We start from the raw sequence: 24,679 nt of genomic DNA, 5'->3' as shown, positions 1-24,679 counted from the left end.
ATAATTCTCTTATTGAAAAATTCAAACAGGTTCCAGGACAGCCAGGGCTACAGAAAAACTCTTTCTCGAAGAAACAAAACCTGCCCGGTGTGTCAGTGCACGCCTGTAATCCCAGTACTTGGGGTGGCAGAGGCAGGTGGATCTCTGAGTTCGAGGCCAGCCTGGTCTACAAAATGAGTCCAGAACAATCAAGGCTACACAGAAAAACCCTGTCTCTAAAAACACAAAAAGAAAAGAAAAACCAAAACAAACAACAACAACAAAAATTCAAACAGTCCCAGATGTTTGTTTGGGTTTTCCCCTTTATACTAAGCGGAAGGAGCCATGATGAACACCACTTGGGAGGGTATCAAATGCATAAAGTGAAAACTTCCTAGAATTCAGAGTCCTGGGCTCCATCCACAGCTCACACCTAAGGTACCCCACGTGTCTGTATTTTGCAAGTTCCCAGGGCATCTTGATGCCAGTGCTGTAGGGTCACACTGAGGACTTTCCACAGGAGCTTCCTGACAGCGCCTAACCACACTCTCCCCACTCATCTTCGGGATCTAAAGTCTACCCACTTTAAACCTTCTACTGGTGAGCAGCTGAAAGCTGAGGAATGAAGTGCCCTGCACTGGCTTGTGTGTACCCTGCATACAACATAAATGTGCTCATGGTCTTTGAGCTACTGACAGATTACCCATGTAGCATTTGCATTGTTTTCATTGATTTCTCCTCTACACTCTGTTCTTCTTAAATGAGGCTTGTGTTAAAGTTTCAATTCATAAACACTGAACATCAAATTATTGGTACACAGAATATTAAGTGCAGCAAGTATAAAACCAGAGAAGAAAAAAAGCTGAAGAAACATGGTAACAGGTGTGCCATGGTGTCAATAATAAAATGGCAGCACTGCGTTCCATCACCTCACGCAACTCTGTCCATCTTACCAGCATTTCACAGTGTCTGGAATAACTGACACTGGCTTTGGGGTTCAGCCAAGCATTCAAAGATACCCTGTTGAAATTAACAACTATATATATATATATATATATTTTTTTTTTTTTTTTTTTACTTACAACATTTTAGAATTTGCCCTAAGTGAACTTTCCAGAATATTTCTGTCTAAAGTAGAAAAGGATAAGGATGTCTGCTGTCTGGCAGATGAAATACAGAGCAGTACAATTTAAAATAATGAGAGGCTATTTCACACAAAATGAACTGGGAACACTGCTAATTACCACATTTGATGTTGGTCAGAGAACTAGAAAACAGTCACATAGACAGCATGTCAATTTCCTAATCTCTAAGAGAAAAAGCTAATGTTTTGTGAGAAATAAATGAGTTAATCTACACAAAATGTTAGCATCAGCATTGTTAATAAGTAGTAGCCATTATCATGACTATCGTACAGATATTCCAGAGGGAAACCAGACAGAATTCATTTGATAAGTAAGCGTTAAACCGTAGAACATTCAGAGAGAGCACTGATGCCCACTAAGAAGTTAAGGACAAAATAAACAACTCCAGAAATTCTCCCCAGAATCATCAAAGGAACGAGAACACTGGGCCATGATGGAATGAGATTCAAGGAACATCTCTGAAGAAGAGGTGGAAAGAAGGCAAGAGCAAGAGCACAGAATGGAGAGAGGCGGGCACTGTCTTCTGCCTATGGAGCACGGCAACATTGCTCTCTTGACATCACAGCTACTGTGCCTACCCAGCTACTGAGCCTGTCATTACCCAGCCATGACTCAGGGAAGGACCTATCAAGTCCTGTTTCACCAAGGATTTAACAGGTCATTAATGGTAGCTAGGGAGTAGGGGTTCATGAAGCCCCACCCCTCTCTAAAGATCTACAGTTACTGATCCCTGGGGGAAGAAGACACATTTACTATCACTGCTAGAGAAATAATCCCTTACCTGGAATCATGTGAAAAAAAACCTAAAGACACAATCAATCAATCCATTGATCAATAAATCAACTAATATTCCCCCACAGGTACACATCAAAACAAAAAGCAAAATCCTTAAGGATACAATAGTGGCACACATACTTTGGTGGTAATGAGCAGTTCTCTAAGACTTAAAACACTCTCAGCAGAAGGGAAATCGTGCCTGGTGCAGAAAATCTAGCCAACTGCCAAGAGCTAGTGCAGTCATAGAACCTACAACCCCCATTTCACTAAACAATCATAATGCCTAACTACATTCTAAATATTTGTCCCTACATCCACAAGTAAGATAGTCCTCACCCCTCATCAAGGAAAGTTCTCTCGGCAACAGGAGACCATTACAGAAAAGCCACAACCACTCAAAATACGGAGTTGCAGAGCCCAGTCTCATCAGATTCGTCTACAGTACAATTCAGGCAGCTCCAGCTCAGGGACCATTGCAGAACAGGGCTCAGAAAGGCTGTTAAAAGCCAGAGGAACACAGAGATGGCCATGAGACTGTGTCTCCTGGGAATGTCAGAAGCTATGCCCATAAAGACCAGCACAGCTGCCAAATATGATGAACAAGGAGGACAAGAATAAACATGCTGACATGGATGGGGGAGGGAATTTATGTGCCTCAGCTCTACACAAAGAATAGGGCATGCTGATAGAGGAGAAATAGTCCTCTCAAGGAAACAGCATGCCAACTGGTTATCCAGGACCAAACAGTCAGCCCTGAAAAAAAAAAAAAAATCTCAAAATATTTTTTAAAAAGTTTAAATAAATTAAAATTTTAAAGACATACACAAATATTAAAAGAAAAAAGAACTTAGCTGGGAACAAGAAAGGGATCTACAGGCATGGGGAGGAAACTAGAGGGCAGGGGGTAAAGATGGTAATCATGTACCATGAAAATATGCTGGGTACGGAGGCACACACCTTTAATCTCAGCACCAGGAAGCAGAGGCAGGCGGATCTCTGAGTTCAAGGCCAGCCTGGAATACAAAGTGAGTTCCAGGACAACCAAGGCTACCCAGAGAAACCCTGTCTTGGACAACCAAAAATAAGAAAAAAAAAAAGAAAAAAAAAATGCCATAATGAAACTCATTATCACGTACAATTAATGTATGCAAATAAAATTAAAACAAATAAATAAAAATGAATAGTTGCAGCACAGTCTTCACTTAGAATTGTCTGCCATCAAAATTAATAATTCCATAAATTCTTAGTGAGTAGGTAAGTGGTCCTGAACATCGAGTACAAGAAAAATAACATCTAATTGGTGTGACTGCAAATCTGGTTAGAAGAAGTTATAACCACATAGTGTGGCCATGCCCAGCGCCAAAGGCCCAGTGCTCACCATGGCATTCTCCAGGGCACAGGCAAGAACAAGACCATTACAGTCGTTTAATATTTTTCATTTTCTGAGCTTTTGGTTTTTTGGGTTTGTTTTTGTTTTTGTTTTTTTGTTTGTTTTGTTTTTTTGTAATCATGGTCAACTAAGTTTTCCAAATTACAATCAGAAAAGTGGTATCAGCTGTTTTAGTTCAGCCACTATTCTGGCAGTAAGACCCAGACTTCCCCAAGGCTGTCCCTACACCACAGAGTGCTTCGGAGTCACAACCTGTTCTCGGGGGAAGAGGTTATATAAAAGAAAGGCACTGTTTTAAGCCTTCTCCAGCTCGTACTAGAACCAATGCTTCAGGACAACCAAGCCAGTTTTTACTTGTCAAACTCGAAGATATATCCTGTTTTCAGATGCTAGTATAGCAGGGGAAAACAACGCAGCATAAAGTACACGGCTGATGGCAAAGAGAGGGCATATTTTTAATCAAAGGGATTACCTTTATGTAATCCTATTTCATACACAAAACCCAGACTGCCTTTTCTCTTTTCATACCACGAGATAAGTTACCATCTCAGTGGCCACCAAGCTAAATCTGGAAACCAAGTGCAAAGGTAAAGTTAAAACAGAAACAAGGGGGTTGGACAGGTTGGACCGGGATATTCAGGACCTGGTTGTACCTTGGTGGTCCAGTGTTTGTCCATCACCCATAAAGACCTATGTTCAATACCAGTATTCAAGAAGGACAAAAATAAAAAATAAAAAAATAAAAAAGGCCAAAATATTTTCGTAGCTGACCTTGAATCATAATTGGAACCAAAAGCCTCCCAGCTATGCCCATGTTTATTTTCAACATTGCAATTTGCTTAATAACTTTTCCTGCACTAAGAACCATGCCAACAGCACACTGTATAAACAATACACAGAGTGCTGAGAGGTACAACACAAGCTTTTCTAGTCTGAAAATCAAGAGCCATCAAGTCTTAACTTACCCCTCACAATCTATTCCAAAGTCTCTGATGAAAGAGCTTCTCAAGAAAAAAAGGTAAAGTAATTGGATTTTTACATGGGGTAGGGCTAGAAGCAATATCTGATTATCCTCTCAATTAAATTTTTTATCACTTATTCATGGGCAGTTTTTCATTAAATGAGAAATAAAATTATTCTCTCTACTTTGCAAGTTGTGATGATGTCATCCAGATGCCCACACTCTCTTCTGGATAACTGAAAGTTAATGATTTATTTTCATCAACAGCAGACTTAACTGTATGCTTAACCAGCAAGCAGACATCTTAATTCTCTACAACTGTCGTATCTGAGACATTAAAGACACAAAAATGAAGGGAACTCAACAAGTGTCCACAGAGGATGGAGCTATAGAGAAGTATAAAGCATTTCATGGGATACCATTTGGGATAAATCCTAAAGCTGAACAAAGAGATGTCAAAAATAAAAAAGGCCCTTCCAGTACAGTAAACAATGTGGAAACACACCGAGATAGCTACACCAAAAACAGAGGGAATGTCACAGCTCAGTGTGACAACAGTGTAGGGGCGTGCTCTGTATGTACGTCCACAGGCAGCAGTAAAGAAGAGGAGGGCCAACAGGTTGGAGGAAGACTGGAAAAGGTCTACCTGCCCAATGTGGTACCAAGAACACTCTCTAAGCATCCTTTCAGTGGGGACAGGACTCGGGGGTAAAGCATATGCCTTGTATACAAGAGGACCCGGATTTGATTAGCAGCAATTAAACAAACAACCCCCTTCTGCTCATGCAGAGGGGACTTATCATCAAAGCCACTGTTGAAGGAGAAACCCACTGTTGTGGGTTCCTGTTCTTGAGTTTTGAGTAGTTCTTACCCTAACCTACTCAGATACCACAGAAGCTAGAGAGGTGCTCAGAGGTTAAGAGTCTCCCAGCTCTTCCAGAGGCCAGAGTTCCGCTCCCAGCCCCCGTGTCATGCACCTCACAACCTGTAACTCCAGCTCTAAGAGATCTGACACCCTCTTCCAGGCTCCACAGGCACCCACACACATATACCCCCCCCATGCACACATGCATAACTAAAAATAAAATAAATCTCTGAAAAGTATACCATATAACCCAACTTTATAGACTGTCTATAAGTTAAACAATATATGAAGAAAAATATACTAAGCAAGGTAGGCCATACCTGTAATCCACGTACTTGGAAGACTGAGGCAGGAGAACCACCAGGAGTGTAAAGCCTATATTGACTGCATTGTGAATTCTAGGCCAAAGCTACAAGGTAATTCCCTATCTCAACTGCCTGGGAAAAAAAAAAAACCCATCTACTCATTTATTTATGTATGTTTTAATTATTTTAATGGAAGTAACCAGGTAACCAAGCAAGCAGAAAGAATTTTTTAGGAAACAGGAAAAAAAATGAAAATCTCCACATTTAAATTACTATAAAAAAAACAAAATTTATCATCACTAACACAACAGCATGTGCCATCACCATCAGCGGCCGAGGCTTCCTGCCTGTGCTCATGGTCCTCAGCTCTTGAAGCCTTGCAGGTACCTTCTGTTTTCTAGTGATGTGACATGCCCAGGAACACAGATCTAGCAGGGGCAAGGCAGGGAAGGGACTAGGGCCAGGAGACTGCCTTGACAGCCTGTGATTACAGTAACTGTTTATAACAACAGAATGAGAATAGGGTCCCTGGCACAGCAATATGAGCCTACGTAACTGCCAGACCTCAACAAGACAAGAAGCATGTTTCCAGTCCCTGTGAGCATGTCTTCACTGCCATATAAAACAGTGTTGGCTCCTGAGTTGGGACCGAATCATTTCCAGAGTTACTTACGGCCCTAAAATACTATAAGCTACCACTGAAGTATAACTGCCATGCACGTGTGTGATTCTTAAGAACATCTGAGCTTCTGTCAGTTCCTCCCTGGGAGACTAAAAGGAAGGAAGCTGAGAGAACCAAGGCCCTGTCAAAAACCAGAATCCTCCTCAGTGTTTTTTCTTTTATTTGATCAACATGTTTTGTGACTGAGGCTATCACTGATGAGTTTGCTTTCTGTATTCCTGTTACACAGCAAAATTGTTAGAAGAAAGCTGTTATGCAGAGACAAAGTAAAATGGTTTCACCAAAATGCCAATGTTTAAGAGCAGTATCTCTCCTGATGTAGAGTGACACAAGAGCTTCACAGCCAAGAGTCCAAAGGAACATTAAACAAAACGTCAAAGACACCTTTCCACAACCTCCCTTGATTCAAAATGTAGAAGTAAATTAACCTAAAACACCAGGCAGTGCCACATAAAGACAGAAGTCATACCCAAAACAGAATACATCAGAATACCCAAATTAGAAGCAAGGGGCAGAAGGCAGAATGGCAGAGCTGGCTCCCAACTTCAATGGCTCAAAAATCCAGGCATTTCATCATGAAGGATGAAGTCAGGGTTGCCTAGTGGTTTAAAATGCTAGAATTCCACCGGAAGAATTATAATTGTTCCAGCAACATCCGTTCATGGAAGTGTCAATCTCTCAAATAAACAGTGCTGAGACAACGGGATGTGCAATTGAAAATAAACTTCACCTTAATCTTAGAGTTCACATAAACATCCAAGTGGATCTGTAATGTATATTTAAAACTATTTTTTAAAGAAACGAACAAAGAAAGAGGAGAGGGAGGGAGGGAAGGAAGAAAGAAAGGAAGGAAGAAAAGTTAGCTAGGAAAGAGAAAAACCACTTTTAGCTGGGTGTGGTGGCCCAAAACCTCCCAGGACTCTGGTGGCTGACGGCTGAGGCTCACTGGGAGTTTGAGATCAGGCCCTTAAGACACAAGGTAACTCAAGGCCAACCTGGGTTTAAAGACTCTTGTCTATAAATCAATTAATCAATCAATAATTAAAAATGTTTCAGAAGATAACAAAACAAGCACCTTCAGCTCTAGGCCTTGCTAAATAGTTCTTCAAAGTGGCTTTAAAACCATAGCTCATTAGAAAAAAGTAGATAAACTGTTGGTTAAAGTTCAAAACTTTTTCTCTCTGGTAGACTATGTTAAAACAATGAAAAGATAAGCTGCAGACTGGGGGAAATATCTACATATCACATATCTAGCAAGCAACTAATACCCAGAAGATAGAGAACTTACAAAAAGTCAACATTTAAAAAAAATCAAAACAGAAAATGGACAGAAGACACCAAAAGACATTTCAGTGAAGGTATGTATGTGGCAAACAAACAAATTAGTAGATACTCAACGTGACTGACCTTAGCGAAACACAAATAAAGGCCAGAATGGAATACAGCTATGTTCCCTCTAGGACAGCTGAGATTCTAAAGGTGAAGCACAAAGGCTGACAAAGATGAAGAAACTGGCTACCTCCTACCATGCTGGTGAGAATGAAATGGAACTAGAATCATCAATTAACAGTTGTGAACACAGCTCCTTTGGCCACTCAGCCATCCCACAGCCCAGTTCAGCAGTTTCTTTAGAAACCAAGCGTACACCTAAAATGTGACCAAGAAGATACTTATCCTGGGAACATACCCTAGAGCACAAATACGTTCAGATAAAAACTGAAACTGTTTACAGATGGCTATTTGTGATGGACAAAAACTGAGAACAGGCGAACCCTGAACAGGTGCACAGTTAACTAGAACATCCGTGCCACCTGCAGCCTGGGCTGCACCCTGCAAACATACATGCTTTTACAGTATGTTGCCTATCGTTGAACTGATATATGTGGTTTGTGTTCCAGAACATAAACTTTGGCACATATAACTTGGATGTCTCCACTGCCCTCTCCCAATCCCCGGGACTGCCTGCCATCTGCTTACTGCTTCAACACATCCAGCTCATGACGCCACATCAAGGCCTCTGCACTTGCCACTCCTGTCTGCAATACTCTTCACCCAGATCACTCCAGTTCACAACCTGTGGCTCCTTCGGGGATTGGCTCGGCTTTAACCTTCCAACGGCACCATCCTCCCTCATTTGTCTCTCGTGATAGCAAACATCAAGCCAGGTGAGGCAGTGGTGGCGCACACAGGCAGTCCCCGCTGCTAAGCAGGACGACCACTTGGGAGGGCCGAGAAATGAAGACTAGCCTCGGCAACGGGGTGTGAGGCTTTAGCTAAGGGGGAGGGGCATGGAGACATCCTATGCTCTTGGCACATGGTCTGAGAATGGTGTTGTGTGAGAACTCTGAAAGTGTGTGAGACGACTCCAAGACAAGTGCCTTGTGGCCTCAGTTTCTTCAAAATGACCGGACTGTTCCTGGAATGTGTCTCCACGTTCCTCCCAGGTGCACTGGACAGGAGTTTATTTACTTCAGCTTACTCATTACAACTGGCGATTGTTATCTGTTTATATGCCTCTATGGAAAAACATGGTTTTGCCACGTGCAGCTTGTCCTCTTTCACTTTACTCACGTGACACTTTTTAACCTTCAGAATATAAACTGTCAGATGCTCTGAATAAAGTTGGCTATTGCATGAGACTTCCTTGAGCCCGCCTCAATTATCACTCCATTCTCCCAGGTCACAATGCCTCTGGAGCGGTGAACGGTGTGTATCATTTGACTACATAAGCAGCTGGGACATGCTGCTGCTTCCCAGATTTCCTAAATCCACCTCCGTGCGCCAGTGGCCTGCGGCCCACTCCAGGAGACACTGCTTCAGCACCCACTGTGCAAAGTTATCCACAGACCCAGCACTGAGCAAGAGTCTGGACACGTAACAGGTATAGTAAATAGTAAGCAGTGTAGTAAGGGGACGGAGGCTCAGAGAGGCTCAACGCCACACAGCCGGTCAGTGGGACAGAGAGACACAAATCTGTTCTCTGTGCCTTCCGTCAAGCTGGAACAGAAACCTAACTCAGTCCTAAAGCCTGGTGGCTTTTCCTACATTGTTTCATCTACAGCACTGAATCTCACAGTTAGAAAGGTTTAACTCTCCTTCAAGCCCCTTTCCCTCACTGCCCCAAAACTGCACAGTTTTGTGAGCATCGTTGCTTGCTGATCTTCACCCACCATCTGCCCGTCAGGACACCACACCTCCTTCTCAGCACTTTCCTTCTTCAAAGACTGCTATTGCACCTCTTTCCTTTGTTGCGGAGGTTTCAGTTTTGTAGTCATTGTTGTTCGTGTATAATCAGCTTTTGATTGCAAGCTGATTATTCTTAAATTTCAACTTTATAGTACTAAAGAGCCCAATGCCTGGTGTAATGCTTCTGATTACAAAAAATCAGCTGGATTAAGTTATGCGAGTGTTTCTGAAAAGGCCCATCACGGGGCATTAAAACACTGGGGTTTTGTTTAACCTTGGGTGAGCTGCCTGCACAATGAATGGTTTTCAGGGTGACATACAGAAAAAAAAAAATAGTAATAATGAGGTTTGATGTTTTCTTACTTCTGAGGTAAGTGAGAAATACTGGAACTGACACATCTGAATAAAGGCCCCATGTGGTCCAGCCTCACTGCTATTCAAAACGTTTCTGGGCCTCCTCTTTGGAATTCAGCATCAAAGCCGCCTCCTGTGCCTGCCAATATTCTCCTCCATCCCAACGCCTCTTTCCTAAGTGGAGGTCCCCAATCTAGCACTGGGGAGTAAGTGAACAGGAAACTGTTTTGGTTCAAAAACAAAGAAAGCTTAAAGCATGTCAAATGTCAGTCTTGGTTCCTGAGTGTTATAACTCTCTGCAGGTGCTAGGGATGCCACCTTCAAGACAAACCCAGGGACTAAAGCAGGCAGTAGAGAGGAGAGTCTTGTCACCTCACTGCAGGAGCAGGTGACCAGAACACCACCCATGCCTACTTCTTCTCCATGCACAGTACTACTGCAGCTCCCAATGATCAAAACTACTTCACAGCGATACCAGGGTAGCCCCTGAGATCCTGATTCTTCAAAAAAGTGCAATGGATAAATTGTTCACTGATATTAGTATGGTAACAATGTACCACATATCACCTGTCTTAGAGATAAGCCAGGATGAAGAAGAGGAGAAAGAAGAGGAGGAGGAAGAAATGTGTATGTGCTGGTCTTGCCTATAATCCCAGCACCTAGGAGATTACAGCAAGAGGACAGTCTCAAGTTCCAGGCCAGCCTGGACTGCACAGCCAGATTTTTCTGGAAAAAATAAAAGACATATTTGGTCACAATTATGGGGTAAACAGTCTAAAATCAAAGAGCTGGGTCCCTGGATTCTAGTCCATACCTCACTCATAGCTCTGGTCACTGCAGACCACTCTGTCACTCCTGACCACTGCCTTCGCCTTCATCTGCACTTCTCACTACGTACGAGGAGCTGAGTCTGCTGTCCCATTTCATAAGGACATCTGCTAGACTTGGTTAGGGTCCATGCTAATTATGTTTGTTTCTCTGTTTGTTTGCTTGGAGGCAGGGCTTAATAACTGAGTAGCCCTGGCTGTCCTGAAACCAGTTCCACAGACAAGGCTGGCCTCAAATTCAAAGATCCCCCTGCCTCTGCTCCTGAATGCTGGGATTAAAGACGTGCACCTTCACACCTGGCTCTAATGACCTCATTTTAACTTGAGTTCCTCTGTGGAGATTCTATTTTTACAAAAGGTCACAACCTGAGATACTGGAGGTAAGGACTTCAGAGACACAGCTCAATCCAGAAAGGGCTCAATTCGATAAGCCATTGTGACTGAGCCAGAGGGACAACAGCAATGATAATAGGAAAGTTGTTTAATGCCCCTGAGCCACAGTGTTTTCCTTTTCAAGCTGGGTTTAGAAGACAACAATAAGAGGCCTACTACCAGGGTCTCCCGAGAAGACTCAGACACTTCCCTCCAAAGGAACACTGCTGGCATGACCTTGACAAATGTCAGGTGTGTTTCTACTAAGCTTGGCTTCAGCTCTCCAGGCATTACTAATAGCCACTGTGTAGGTGAGTCCAAGAAACACAGCATGGCTTGATACCCAGGGACAGGAAGCTGTCTCAGCTCTAAACACATTCACTCTGAGTCCACAACAAACTAGACATCTGTTCTTGAGAGGCAGTAGCGGTCTCTGCCCCAAGCTTCTTTCCAAAGCACTGCCTCCTGAGCCTAATAGTACGCCTTTGTCACACTGAGCCAATATGCTAGAGGCAAATGTGAATATAAATATTTTACAGACTATCATGAAGAAAAATGTCTAGCAGACATTTTAATTACACATGGGAAGTCAAAACTATAACTCAAACTACACATTGAACATTTCTAGAAAGGTGAATATTAACGTAGACTTTCATGTTATGTATATCAGTGTTTAGACCAACCAAAAGGTGGACACAACCCAAGCATTCCCTTAAAGATGAATGATAAATAACTTCACGTAAACACACATAAACACACATAAATAAGTATTTATGTATACATATGCCTCTTAAAATATTATGCTGCCTTAAGGAGGGTATTGTGACACATACATGGATGTACTCTGAGGATATGCTAAATGAAATAAGCTCGTAAGAAAAAACAGATGTTATATGATTCCACTTAGTGTACCACATCATGGAAGTTGAATGAGCCCTGTGCTGCCTTCCTGGGGGGTTGTATGGGCAGTGAGTGTGTATAACGAGCACAGAGTTTTGGTTGGGAACATGAGTGAGTTCAGTAGATGTTGGCAAGAGGTATACAGCAAAGCAAGTGAATGGGTGTGTGCAATGCCATACAACAGCCCAAAAGCTTATATTGTATATAATTTACCACAATAAAATCAGCAAATTTTTAAAACTGAGCATTTATATTTTTAAATCTTTAGAAACTAAGACATATAAACAAGACTTTGGAGCCATTAAAAACATTTGCCAGTCTAAGTTCTTAATCAAAAGAACATTTCCAGGGTTTCCAATGGGGCTCAGTGTACAACACTGCCTAGCCCTGGGGGTTCCAGCCCCACCACAGTGCCTTTATTATCTCCCCAAATGTAGCAAAATGTGACAACCAAGTGCTGTCGTGTGTTAATAATTAATCTCATTTAAACTATAACCCTGATTCATATTTTAAACTGCAGAGCCCTAGTAAGAGATTCTCGGAGCCAAAAATAGATTCCTCATGAACAAAACACCTTCAGGAAAGAAAGACAGTGGGAATGTAGCTCAGTTGGAAGAGTGTTTGCATGGCATGAAAATGTGCTGGGCTCCACCCCCAGCACCACGTACACAGAGCACAGTGACACACAACCCGAATCCAGGCACTGGGGAGGTGGAGGCAGGAGGATTAACATTTCAGTTACCCTTGGTTACACACCAAGTCTGAGGCCAGCCGGAGGCACAAGAGACCCTGTCTCACAAAGGAGCAAAATCCTGATACACACCAAAATGAAGGGAAGGAGAATGCCACTGCTGAATATCCCAACCTGGGGACCTTTAACACGAAAGGAGATTTAGTAGTCTCCTCGTCCTTATATACAGTTTAACTCAGTAAATTTTCCTCCATATTAAATTACATTTTGTATAAAATATAGTCATAAAATCCATTTATAGCACTCATAAAAGCCTCCCCATAAACTGGCATCAAACAAAAAGGAAAGGATCCAGGACACTCGGAGCTGCTATAGCAGGCCTGGGATCTAACGCTACAGTCTTGCAGCCCTCTTGGGCCCAGGAGAGCAGGGAGGAGTCAAAAACCTCCTGCCTCAGCTCCCTGCACTCTGAATCACAATTCAAACCATGCCCCCTGCTCATCACTCAAAACCAGTTCTGCGTCATGGAGACCAACTGTCTTCAACTCTACCATCTCTATACCCTTGGCTTATCTAATTAGCCCAATAGCACCTTTATTTTTCCCTGTTCATTATTTTTAAAAGTCAGTAAAAAATTCATTTTGTTGTCCTTGTGTTGCTGGCTTTCAATTTTAATGATGCTTCACTTTAAAGGCACTCTAAATCTCAACAAAGAAGCACCCATCATTAATAGTTTATTCCCTTAATCAAAAATAATAAGTCCCAACTTTCTTTGTATTACTTATTAAAGGCCTGCATATACCCTCAGGCTGGAATGAGAGTGTATATTAAATGCAGTTTATCTGCTTTCTTGCAAAGGAAGTTAACCCAAATAAGTCCTTCAAAATCTACAGCTGTAAGCAAACACCCAGCCACAGAAAGAAGGTAGCATTTGATGCTGATACAGGGCAGGATGGGTGTCTCAGGAAATGTGAAGAGAGCTCAGTCTGTAAGGACAAACTAACATGTTCTTGCACTGGAAATACCGATGTCCAGTCCCAAGCAAACCTTCAGCTTTCAGAGACATTGCAACATGAAGGGAAAAAAAAAAAAAAAAGATTCTAAGATAAAAAGATTCTACGATAAAAGATCGCAAAGTTGTGCACTGGGGACAAGGTGTTGACCTAGGAATCTGGTTCCGGTCCTGGGTTCTGCTGGTGATTCTGGTATAATGACTCACAGCACCATACTGGTACAAGAGTCTCTCCGATGACCTGTTCTCCTGCACGCCTCCAACCCTCTCCACCTGACTAGCACATACTCTAAAGCAGAAAATGGCCTGTGCCACTTGTCTGCCTACCTTCAATGGCCCCCCACTGACCTCCCTCACCACACTCTAAAGGAGCCGCTGAATGTGGCCCTATTTCTCTGGCCTCATTTCTCACTGCTCCACCACCCCAAACTCTACAAGGCAGCCTTGCTGGAAGTCCTCTGTGCCTTCAAGCTGCACCCCGGGGACTTCCACAGCACAGAAACTGGCAGATGAAAGGGTGAGGAGATGGGTGGGACGGGAGAGGCAGGCACCTGGCCCTCTACCCACGCATGCATTCACACCTCCACAAAGCTATTCCTTGCACTCTGCAGTATCTCCAACACCGATCCACACACTACACTACATCAGGTCCCTTCATTTTATAGTAAGAATAAGTCCTAAAGGCAGATGAGAGACAGGTACCTTCACAGCTTGTGCCTAAATGCTATTCTTTCATAACCACTTCTGTAAGTAAGCTCGCCATGACCTTGGCACACTTGATCAAAGCCTCAACTCAGGAAATGCCAATCCGGAGAAGTCAACTCGTTTTCCCTGAACTCCTAAGCCAGCACTTTTTGTTAGGTAGCCAGCGGTACCTACTCTGGCTACACTCACTTCTCAGGTGTTCCCTTAGCTCAAACATCCAGCTCACTCAAGTCGAGATGTCTTTGCTACTAACCCTACCCATGAGTTATGCAAACGTTTCAAAGAGCGAAAGACTGACAGCCAGGATGGTGCAGCTGAACCCCTGCATCACATTTCTGGGACACTGACAATTTCCAAGGCCTTGGAGGCAAGCCTCCATCTCCCTGCTCAGCCTCAAGTTTTCCACATATGAACTGGGCAACATCATCTCTGTCTCACATAGTTATTTGGTAACATCAAGCCTAAGGAGGCATGAAATCACTGCCCAATTCAGAAGTGACAGTACATGATAAATGTTATGAGACCTGGAAAAGAACCGTTATTACAGATTAGTAAATCCTCTTTTTAAAAGGCAAGTCAATTTAGCTTCAAATTCATAGCAACAGAAATAATCACTGTGGGCCTGTGATCTAATCATAATGCCAAATGTTTAATAAATCATACTGAATCATCATGGCCACCTGTGAGAACCAGCTCCTTTTCAGAGAAGAGTCAAGTTCAACCATCTGTTCCAGATATGATCACAGAATGTATGCAATATCCTCATAGCAACTCTGAGCACATATATCGTGTGAGAAAAGGCGTGATGAAGCCTACTTTCTGTGTAATTAATATGCAGTAATAAAATTAATTTTTAAAAATAATCATTTGCTCCAGGTTGCACAGCAGGAGCATTGGGGATCTAGTACTTGAACTCGGCAGAATTAAATGCAGAACAGTATTTGCTTCTGCTCCTGTTTCCTAGAACCCAGAACAAGAAAGGGGATGTTCAGTCAGAGTTCTGAGAGGTGTATGCTTCCAGCAGACTGGGTCCACCCAATCTAAGCAACCAAAGGCAGAGGTGCAGAGAAGCACTGTATGTACTGGATGGTTCGTCCCAAACTGGACCTTCTGATGAGATGGCTTAATGATTTAACAGCACAAGCTATTCACTGGCATGAGGCAGGTGGCTTTCTGGCACTAGGATTTCCAGGAAGTTATTATGTGGCCTCTCTCTGTGCCTGGAATCCTTTATGTGGACCATGGATGTGGCATAGGGCCCCACTACCATAACATGGTATTGAAAGGGTTAAAGTAATAACAGGCAACAAGTTCTTCACAGAGCATACTAAGTGCTCAATAATTAGTTCCTTTGCCAACCATCAGCTCCCCACCAACCTATTCCAGCTCTCAGCTTGTTACCTGCCTCCCCCTCGCCCGTGTCCTTCACTAATTCATTAGCCAACAAACGTTTACAGACACCTAGCCTGGCCAGCTGTGGAAACAGCAATGTGTAAGAGAGTCCACTCTCATGAAGCTCACATTCTTCTATTTGTGAGGGGAAAGGAAGACAATAACCAAAGAGGAGGAGGTGGAGTCACGTGTTGTAAGTTGCAGAAAAGATATGGCCGGCAATCACTGGCTACAGGGAGCCCGTCAAATGATAGGGAAGGGTCTTCCAAAGAATTAATACCGAGTCAGAGTTGAGGAGGGGGAAAGCAGACAGGGGTCAGAGGGAGCCCTGCTTCCAAAGAGAAGCATGCGGTCCAACGTAGGACAGGCTCAACTACAGCACCATCTCGGCAGTGTAACCACTGGATTATACAACCTTGCAACTAGACCAAACCTTTGAGGGAAAGGATAGCTCACTCCCTCTCTCGCTCTCGGGAGCACTCCCTTGACCTCTCCCTCTCTCTCCAAGCCATCATAATTATTATGTATACTAACCTACTCAACATACTTCTAAACACTGGGTTTACGATGAAACACTGAGTTTTCTACCTGTGCAGAACTTAGCACTGGGAACACACAGTCAGCGTTCAGAAAATATCTGATGAAAGAATACTATTTGCTTGGTTTTATGTTACAGTGTAGTAACTGGATCTGTCAAGTCCCAGGATTTCTCCAGCCCCATTCATCCTTCCTCATGGGCCCAAAGGTTCGGCATTCTCCTACACTCCTGACGGCGCCACTGGAATGCTAACCCCATGACCACAACTTTGGCAAATGAACTTCTGTTATGAATTTCCAAATCAGCATAATACTCTTATTTAAATGTATATACGTCAGGCAAAACTCTTCCAGAAACTGAAAGAATATGCCACACCCCTGGGAGGATTCCAGATTGAGTAGTAGAGTTGAAAGACAAACTATCCAAGGTCATCTGTCTTTTCTTCTCACAACAGACATAATTTCAGTGACTTTCTAGGCTTGGTGCCCGCAGGACCCAGCCAGGGAACAAGGATGACAAAGCTCTGGCTACCACGGGCTTGTGCACTTAATCATTTTCCCATAAAAGCAGTGCTTCGCTTACAGTGAACAAAGCCAATCTGGCACAGGAGCTATCACTCACAGGCCTTCCACAGGCAGACAGTCAAAAGTATAGCCGAATCTTACCATATAGCCTCAGATGCTTTGAGGCTAACCCGAGTTCTGACTGGTGACCTGGCTGCTTTCATATTGTACAAACTCAACAGACAGTTCACTGGCTGTTCAATACGGTCGGTCACCTTGATGGGATCTAGACCAGTCTCTGGGCATACTTGGAAAGCCAGATTAAGTTGACTGAGGTGGCAACACCCCTCTATAAACAGCAGGTGCCACCACTTCCTGGGCTGGGTTCCCAAAGGGCAGAAAAGCCAGCAGAGCACTCACCTCCTTCCGCTCCCTGACTGTGAGTACAATGCGACCTGCTGCCCCAAGCTCCTGTGGTCTCCCGCCAGGAGAGACTACAAACTCAAACCAGAGCCAGAGTGAAGCCTTCCTTCCTCCAGCTGTTGGGGGTATGTTGCTATAGCAATGTGAAGAGGAACTACACACTTTGCAATGTGCACCGTTTTTGTTTTTTCAATTAAAAAAATTAAACACAGACCAAGCCCGGTAGCATTCACCTTTAATCCCAGTACTTGGGAGTCAGAGGCAAGCGTACCTCTCTGTGTGTTGTAAGGCAGTCTGGCCAATGCAGGCCAGCCAGAGTTACATTGTGAGACCCAGTCTCGAAAAAGAAAAGAATTAAACCTAAATAAAACTACCCTATTGAATAGGTTTTCTGGGCTTTGTGTACCTGCCTGGGAATTTATTTATTTCCCATTGTGAGGCCCTGTTTGATTTTGTTATGGCTTCATCAGTGCTTGAAATCATCTTTCTTATTATAGCACCTATAATCTTTCCCTTCCCTGCGCCCAGTAAAAAGTACCACGTGGTTAAGGGCTCTGCCTGCTTTACTCTCACCCCAAGTCTCAGGGCCTGGAACAGTTCACTCTGATGGCAGAAATGACCAAAGACAGCCCTACAAAGTTGGTTGCTGTGACAGCAACCCGAAGTCAAAACATGGAAACCAAAGGCAGAAGTTTAAAATACAAAAGGAACTTCAAGGACATTAAGCATCAAAAATATGTGTCAAATGTTAGCATTAAACCAGGGAGGATATTTTTGTGAAACAAGTTAGAGTTGCTTCTAAAAGCAGAAAGTGGGTCTTTTATCTTGGCCCATCCACCTGTTTTATCACAAGGCCTGGTACAAAGTAGGTCTTGGCTGAGAGCACCAACAGATTCCTGAGACACTTTGTGAAGATTCCTAAGTTTGGTAGAAAAGAATGAAGCACGATTCTCAGTCCAGACTTTTCTACCCAGGACCGCTCATCCAGAATCTCCAAGGTGGAGAACTGGTAACATCAAAAAAAAAAAAAAAAAAAGCAATGGGGCTGGAGGAGCTGGCTCAGCAGTTAAAAGCATTTATCACTCTCAGGATCCAGGTTCAGTCCTAGCTGATGGCAGAGTTCACAACCGGCAGTTACTCTAGTTCCAGGAGATAAAGGACACCCTCTTCTGACCTTCTTGGGCACCACACAGACATGCTTGGTATACATACATACAGGCAGGCAAAACACACAAACTTTTTTTTAATCTTTTTTTTTTTTTTTTTTAATTGTGGCACATACCTTCAATCTCAGCCCTCAGAAGGCAAGGGCCGGTAAATAATCTGAGTTCAAGGTCGCATGGTCTCCATAGCATGTTCCAGGGCTACACAGTGAGACCCAAACAGCAAAAATGAATAGTGTGTGTGCATGCGCATGCGAGTGCCAGAGTCTCTTCAGCAGAATCTCACCATTTCCCCTAGCCTAGCTGGTCAGCAAGCTCTTGGAACCCACATGTCTCTTCCTTGCATTGCTGGGTCACAAGCTCACACTGCCTTGCCTGGGGTTCTATATGGGTGCCGGGGATTCAAACTCTCAAGCTTGGGGAGCGAGTGGTCTTACCACCTGGGCCATCCCCAGGACTACTGTCATTTGCTAAGCCTGGTGTTCCCAGAATAGTAAGTCATGTACATGTCCGTAAACCAACGAACACTACCCAACATAGGGAATGAGTCTCTCCCAAGTATTCCAAGGTTTCCTCTACTCGCATAGGGAAGACGAGGACAATCTTCAGCTAAACATTCTGTAGCGGGTTTCTCTGAACAACCATTTCTCAGTCTTCACTTTTCACTGCCCTGGGCTTGATGTTTCTCATCAATTCAGGTCTACTGTAACAGCACCACAGTTCCTGTTTTTATAACACTTCAATAATGAACAGGGCTTAGATCACCTGGAGATATCTCCTTACCCTATTACAGCAGGTATGAGTGATTTTAATTAGACAAACTGCCGCCCCTCTCCTTTGCCCACCATACTGTCAAGAGCCTATTAAGGGATATTACAGCAATAAGTATTAGCACCTCTTAAATTCCCATTAACAATAACAGAGAAATGAAATGTCAGGTAATGAAAAGGAAGGGGAAAAAAAAGGAACCTTCATAATTAACCAAAGCTTAGAGTAACTCAAAAACATCATTAGTAAGTTGTTCTTTCAGTTTTCTTGGTGCCTGTGCAAGTCCTGGTTAAAATGTGACAATTTGCCTCTCGTTAAACTAGAAGGTTTTCCTTTCTTTTTCTTTCTTTCTTTTTTTCTTTTCTTTTCTCTTTTCTTTCTTTCTTTCTTTCTGGGGGAGGGGATAATCTAGAGAAAGCGGGAAGCACGACTTCTGAGAATCTTGCCCTCTGAAGACAGTAGGTAAAGTCAACAGGGGAGCAACGTGAAGGAGGTGTTCAAGGTCCAACACTAACAACTCGGTCTCCATGAGGCAGGGGCACGGTGGGCAGTGCCTGGGCAGTTCTGACCCAGGGCAGCCCGGGAAACCAACGCCCGTTTTCCTCCGGGGCCCTTGCCTGTCCCCACCGACAAGCACCGGCTGCACAGCCACAGCCCGTAACCACGACTCCGACCAGCGGAGCACGTGGCCCGCGTGGCGAGCTCCGGCTGGCAGACGCCTCCGCGGCGGAGCCAGTAAGCGGCTGGGAAGCCTCCGGGTCCCGACAGCGCGGGGAACTTTCGGAACTCGCAGCCTGCGCGGGGCTCCGGGGCGCGGGGGCGCAGAGGGGGCCGTGGGAACGACCCGGGCCGCGGGGTGTGCACTCTGACCCCCGCGATCCCCCGCGGGAGGCGGCCGGGTCCAGCCGCGCCGCGGGGGAGCGCGGGGTCGCCGGGGGTCGCGTGGGGTCGCACGGGGGCGAGGAGGCCGCGGAGCACGGGTGGCTCGCGTCGTCCCGGCCGCGCTCACCTGGGACCTGACCGCCAGGAGCGGCGGCCGCAGCGCTCGCCCTCGCAGAAGCTTCCCGACCTGCGCCGCGATGGCCACCGGGGACGCCATCTTAACCAGGAACCTTCAAGCGAGGCGGAGAAGGGGGAGGGAGGGGGCGGGGGAGGGAGTCGGGCCCGGCCGCGGCCACTAGACGGGCAGGCCGAGGAGGGGCGGGGAGGAGGGCGGGGAGAGGGGCGGGGAGGGGTGGAGGAATGGGGGAGCTGAAGGGAGAAGGTCAAGGGGTATTTGGGAAAAGGAAAGGGAGGGGAGAGGAGCCCGCCCACCCGCTCTACCCCTACCCCCCCCATAATCATCACCCCACCCGACGCCTACCCTGTGCAAAAACAGATCTCAGTCCCCAGGGACACTGGCTTAAACTGGCCCTGGGAATGACAGGTTAGAGACTATTCAACACTGCAGTGAGGCCTGCTAGTCCTGATCCCTGGAACCTTTACTACTGTCAAAGGACACCACTTGGAGAAAGTAATGTTCCTGGGAAGGAATTAGGACCAATGTATTGGGGGGTGCGGGGGATGGTGGTTAGTTACTGTTGTTGTTTTGGGTGGTTGTGTTTGGTTGTTCTTTTGGGTTTGGAGATAGGGTTTCTTGTACCTTCCATTCACCTGGAACTTCTGATCCTGCCTCTACTTTCCAAATACTGTGATTGTGGACAGCATTTGTGGAGGGTTTTAGGCCTGCCTTAATGACATGCGTTTTCTTGTTCCTTAGCCTTAAATTAATAAAAAGGCTATTGCTGGATTTTCTACCCAGGTATGAGAAAAGTGTTCACAGGCTGCAATGCACTTAGATAAAAAATAAAAATCACAATAACAGCCACTATGTGCCAAACATTAAACAACTGTGAACCCAGGGACTGTCTCTGACATGAACTCAGTGGCTAGCTCTTTGACCTCCTTCCCTTCCCCACTCCCCCCCACCCTCAGGAGGAGCAGCCTTGCTAGGCCACAGAGGAGGACACTGCAGCCAGTCCTGATGACACCTGATAAGGTAGGGTCAGATGGAAGGGGAGGAGGACCTCCCCTATCAGTGGACTTAGACAGGGGCAGGTAGGAATGAGGGAGGGAGGAGATTGAGAGGGAATGAGGGAAGGGCCTACAGCTGGGATACAAAGTAAATTAATTAATATAAAAGAAATTTTAAAAAAAGAAACCACAAAAAAAGAAAAAAAACAAAAACAACTAGAACTGTTTTAAGCTTCATGGCAACCTCTTTTTTTTTCCATTAAAACTAAATATTTATTTTCTCTCTGTCTATTACATAAGTTCATAGTGAATTCAGAATGACAAAGATTAACAAGGCCTAAAGGTTAACAGGGCTCAATAAGTTGCAAGAATTTATATCTTTTCAATTAGGACTGACTTGAATACATATTTTTCAGATATTTCTTTTTTTTAATTTATTTATTTTTATTAGTTACAGTTTATTCACTTTGTATCCCCCCATAAGGCCCTCCCTCCTCCCTTCCGAGTCCCATCCACCCTCCCCCTTCTTCATGCATGGCTCTCCCCAAGTCCACTGATAGGGGAGGTCCTCCTCTCCTTCCTTCTGAACTTAGTCTATCAGATCACATCAGGAATGGCTGCATTGTCATCTTCTGTGGCATGGTAAGGCTGCTCTCCCCTCAGGGGGAGGTGATCTAAGAGCAGGCCAATCAGATTATGTCAGAGGCAGTCCCTCTTCCCATTACTATGTAAACAACTTGGACACTGAACTGCCATGGGCAGGGGTTCCAGGTTATCTCCATGCATGGTACTTGGCTGGAGTATGATTCGCTGGGAAGACCCCTGTGTTCAAATTCTCTGGTTCTGTTGATCTCCTTGTGGAGTTCCTGTCCTCTCCAGATCTTACTATTTCCCACTTCTTACATAAGATTCCCTGCAATTTGCCCAACAGTTGGCCATTAGTCTCAGCATCTGTTTTGATAGTCTGCAGGGTAGAGCCTTTCAGAGGCCCTCTGTGGCAGGTTCCTAGGTTGTTTCCTCTTTTCTTCTTCTGATGTCCATCCTCTTTGCCTTTCAGGATGGGGATTGAGCATTTTAGTAAGGGTCCTCTGTCTTGATTAGTTTCTTTAGATGTACAGGTTTTAGTAGGTTTATCCTATGTTATATGTCTATATGAGTGGGTATATACCATGTGTATCTTTCTGCTTCTGGGACAGCTCACTCAGGATGATCCTTTCCAGGTCCCACCATTTGCTTGCAAATTTCATGATTTCTTTATTTTTCATTGCAGAGTAAATACTCCATTGTGTAGATGTACCACAATTTATCCATCCATTCTTCAGTTGAGTGGCATCTGGGCTGTTTCCAGCTTCTGGCTATTACAAATAAAGCTGCTACAAACATGATTGGGCAAATGTCCTTATTGTGTACTTGAGTCCCTTTTGGATATATGCCTAGGAGTGGTATAGCTGGATCTTGAGGAAGTGCTATTCCTAGTTGTCTGAGAAAGTGCCAGATTGATTTCCAGAGTGGTTGTACCAGTTTACATTCCAACCAGCAGTGGAGGAGGGTTTCCCTTTCTCCACAACCTCTCCAGCATGTGTTGTCACTTGAGTTTTTCATCTTGACCATTCTGATGGGTATATGGTGAAATCTCAGGGTCGTTTTGATTTGCTTTTCCCTAATGGCTAATGACGTTGAGCATTTCTTTAAGTGTTTCTCTGCCATTCGATATTCCTCTACAGAGAGTTCTCTGTTTAGCTCTGTTCACCATTTTTTAATTGGATTACTTGGTTTCCTGCTTTTCAGTTTTTTTAGTTCTCTATATATACTGGATATTAGCCCTCTGTCAGATAAAGAGTTGGTGAAGATTCTTTCCCAATCTGTAGGCAGTCGTTTTGTTTTGATGATGGTGTCTTTTGCTTTACAGAAGCTTTTCAGTTTCATGAGGTCCCATTTATTGATTGTTGCTCTTAGAGCCTGTGCTGTTGGTGTTCTGTTCAGGAAGTTGTCTCCTGTGCCAATGAGTTCAAGGGTATTCCCCACTTTTTTTTCTAACTGGTTTAATGTGTCTGGTTTTATGTTGAGCTCTTTGATCCATGTGGACTTCACTTTTGTACAGGGTGATAAGTATAGATCCATTTTCATTTTTCTACATGTAGACATTCAGTTAGACCAGCACCATTTGTCGAAGATGTTATCTTTGCTCCATTGTATGGTTTTGGCATCTTTGTTAAAAATCAGGTGTCCGTTAGTGTGTGGGTTTATTTCTGGTTCCATTGATCCACCATTCTGTTTCTATGCCAGTACCATACAGTTTTTATTACTGTTGCTCTATAGTACAGCTTAAGATCAGAGATGGAGATACCTCCAGAAGATCTTTTATTGTAGAGGATTGTTTTAGCAATTCTGGGTTTCTTGTTATTCCATATGAAGTTGAGAATTTTTCTTTCCAGGTCTGTAAAAAATTGTGTTGGTAATTTGATGTGAATTGCATTGAAGCTGTAGATTGCTTTTGGTAAAATGGCCATTTTTACTATGTTAATCCTGCCAAGCCGTGAGCATGGAAGATCTTTCCATTTTCTCATATCTTCTTCTAATTCTTTCTTCAGAGACTTGAAATTTTTTTCATGCAAGTCTTTGACTTGCTTGGTTAGGGTTACACCAAGGTACTTTATGTCATTTGTGGCTATTGTGAAGGGTGTTGTTTTCCTAATTTCTTTCTCAGCCCTTTTGTCGTTTGTATACAGGAGGGCTACTGATTTTTTTGAGTTAATTTTGTATCTGGCCACTTTGCTGAAGGTGTTTATCAGCTGTAGGAGTTCCCTGGTAGAGCTTTTGGGGTCACTCACGTAAAATATTATATCATCTGCAAAGAGTGATAATTTGACTTCTTCCTTTCCAATTTGTATTCCCTTGATCTCCTCAACTGTCTTATTGCTCTAGCAAGGACTTCCAGAACTATGTTGAAGAGATATGGAGAGAGTGGGCAGCCTTGTCTTGTCCCTGATTTCAGTGGGATTGCTTTAAGTTTCTCTCCGTTCAGTTTGATGTTGGCTATAGATTTGCTGTATATCACCTTTACAATGTTTAGATATGTGCCTTGTATCCCTGATCTCTCCAATACTTTAAACATGAATGATGTTGGATTTTGTCAAATTCTTTTTCAGCATCTAGGGAGATTATCATGTGGATTTTTTCTTTCAGTTTGTTAATATGGTGGATCACATTGATGGATTTTTATATATTGAACCACCTCTGCATGCCTGGGATGAAGCCTACTTGGTCATGGTGGATGATATGTTTGATGTGTTCTTGTATTTGGTTTGCGAGTATTTTGTTGAGTATTTTTGCATCAATGTTCATAAGGGAGATTGGCCTGAAATTCTCTTTCTTTGTTGGGTCTTTGTGAGGATTAGGTACCAAGGTGACTGTGGCTTCATAGAATGAGTTTGGTAATGTTCCTTCTGTTTCTATTTTGTGGAATAGTTTGAAGAGAACTGGAGTTAGCTCTTCTTCGAAGGTCTAGTAGAATTCTGCGCTGAAACCATCTGGGCTTTTTTTGGATGGGAGACTTTGGATGACCGCTTCTATTTCCTTGGGGGATATGGGACTATTTAATTGATTTACCTGGTCCTGATTCAGCTTTGGTAAGTCGAATCAATCAAGAAAATTGTCTATTTTATTTAGATTTTCAAATTTTGTGGCATATAGACTTTTGAAGTAAGTCCTAATGATTGTTTGGATTT

At 43.8% G+C, this 24,679-nt stretch overlaps 1 protein-coding gene across 1 annotated transcript in view; it reads right to left on the bottom strand.

The window, feature by feature from the left end:
- Suclg2 (succinate-CoA ligase GDP-forming subunit beta) overlaps window positions 1-20,071 on the bottom strand; it is a 250,580-nt gene extending 230,509 nt beyond the window's left edge. The window contains exon 1 of the mRNA XM_055628549.1: window positions 19,948-20,071. Coding sequence (XP_055484524.1) covers window positions 19,948-20,037 — 90 coding nt within the window. The 5' untranslated portion in view covers window positions 20,038-20,071. The remainder of the gene's footprint in view (window positions 1-19,947) is intronic.
- Window positions 20,072-24,679: the final 4,608 nt, after the last annotated feature.

The sequence above is a fragment of the Psammomys obesus genome, unplaced genomic scaffold (assembly GCF_907164565.1).
Source record: "Psammomys obesus unplaced genomic scaffold, mPsaObe1.curated_primary_1811, whole genome shotgun sequence".
Taxonomy (NCBI): domain Eukaryota; kingdom Metazoa; phylum Chordata; class Mammalia; order Rodentia; family Muridae; genus Psammomys; species Psammomys obesus.
Note: the sequence above shows the minus strand (reverse complement) of the source record. Positions and strands in the feature narration are given on the sequence as shown.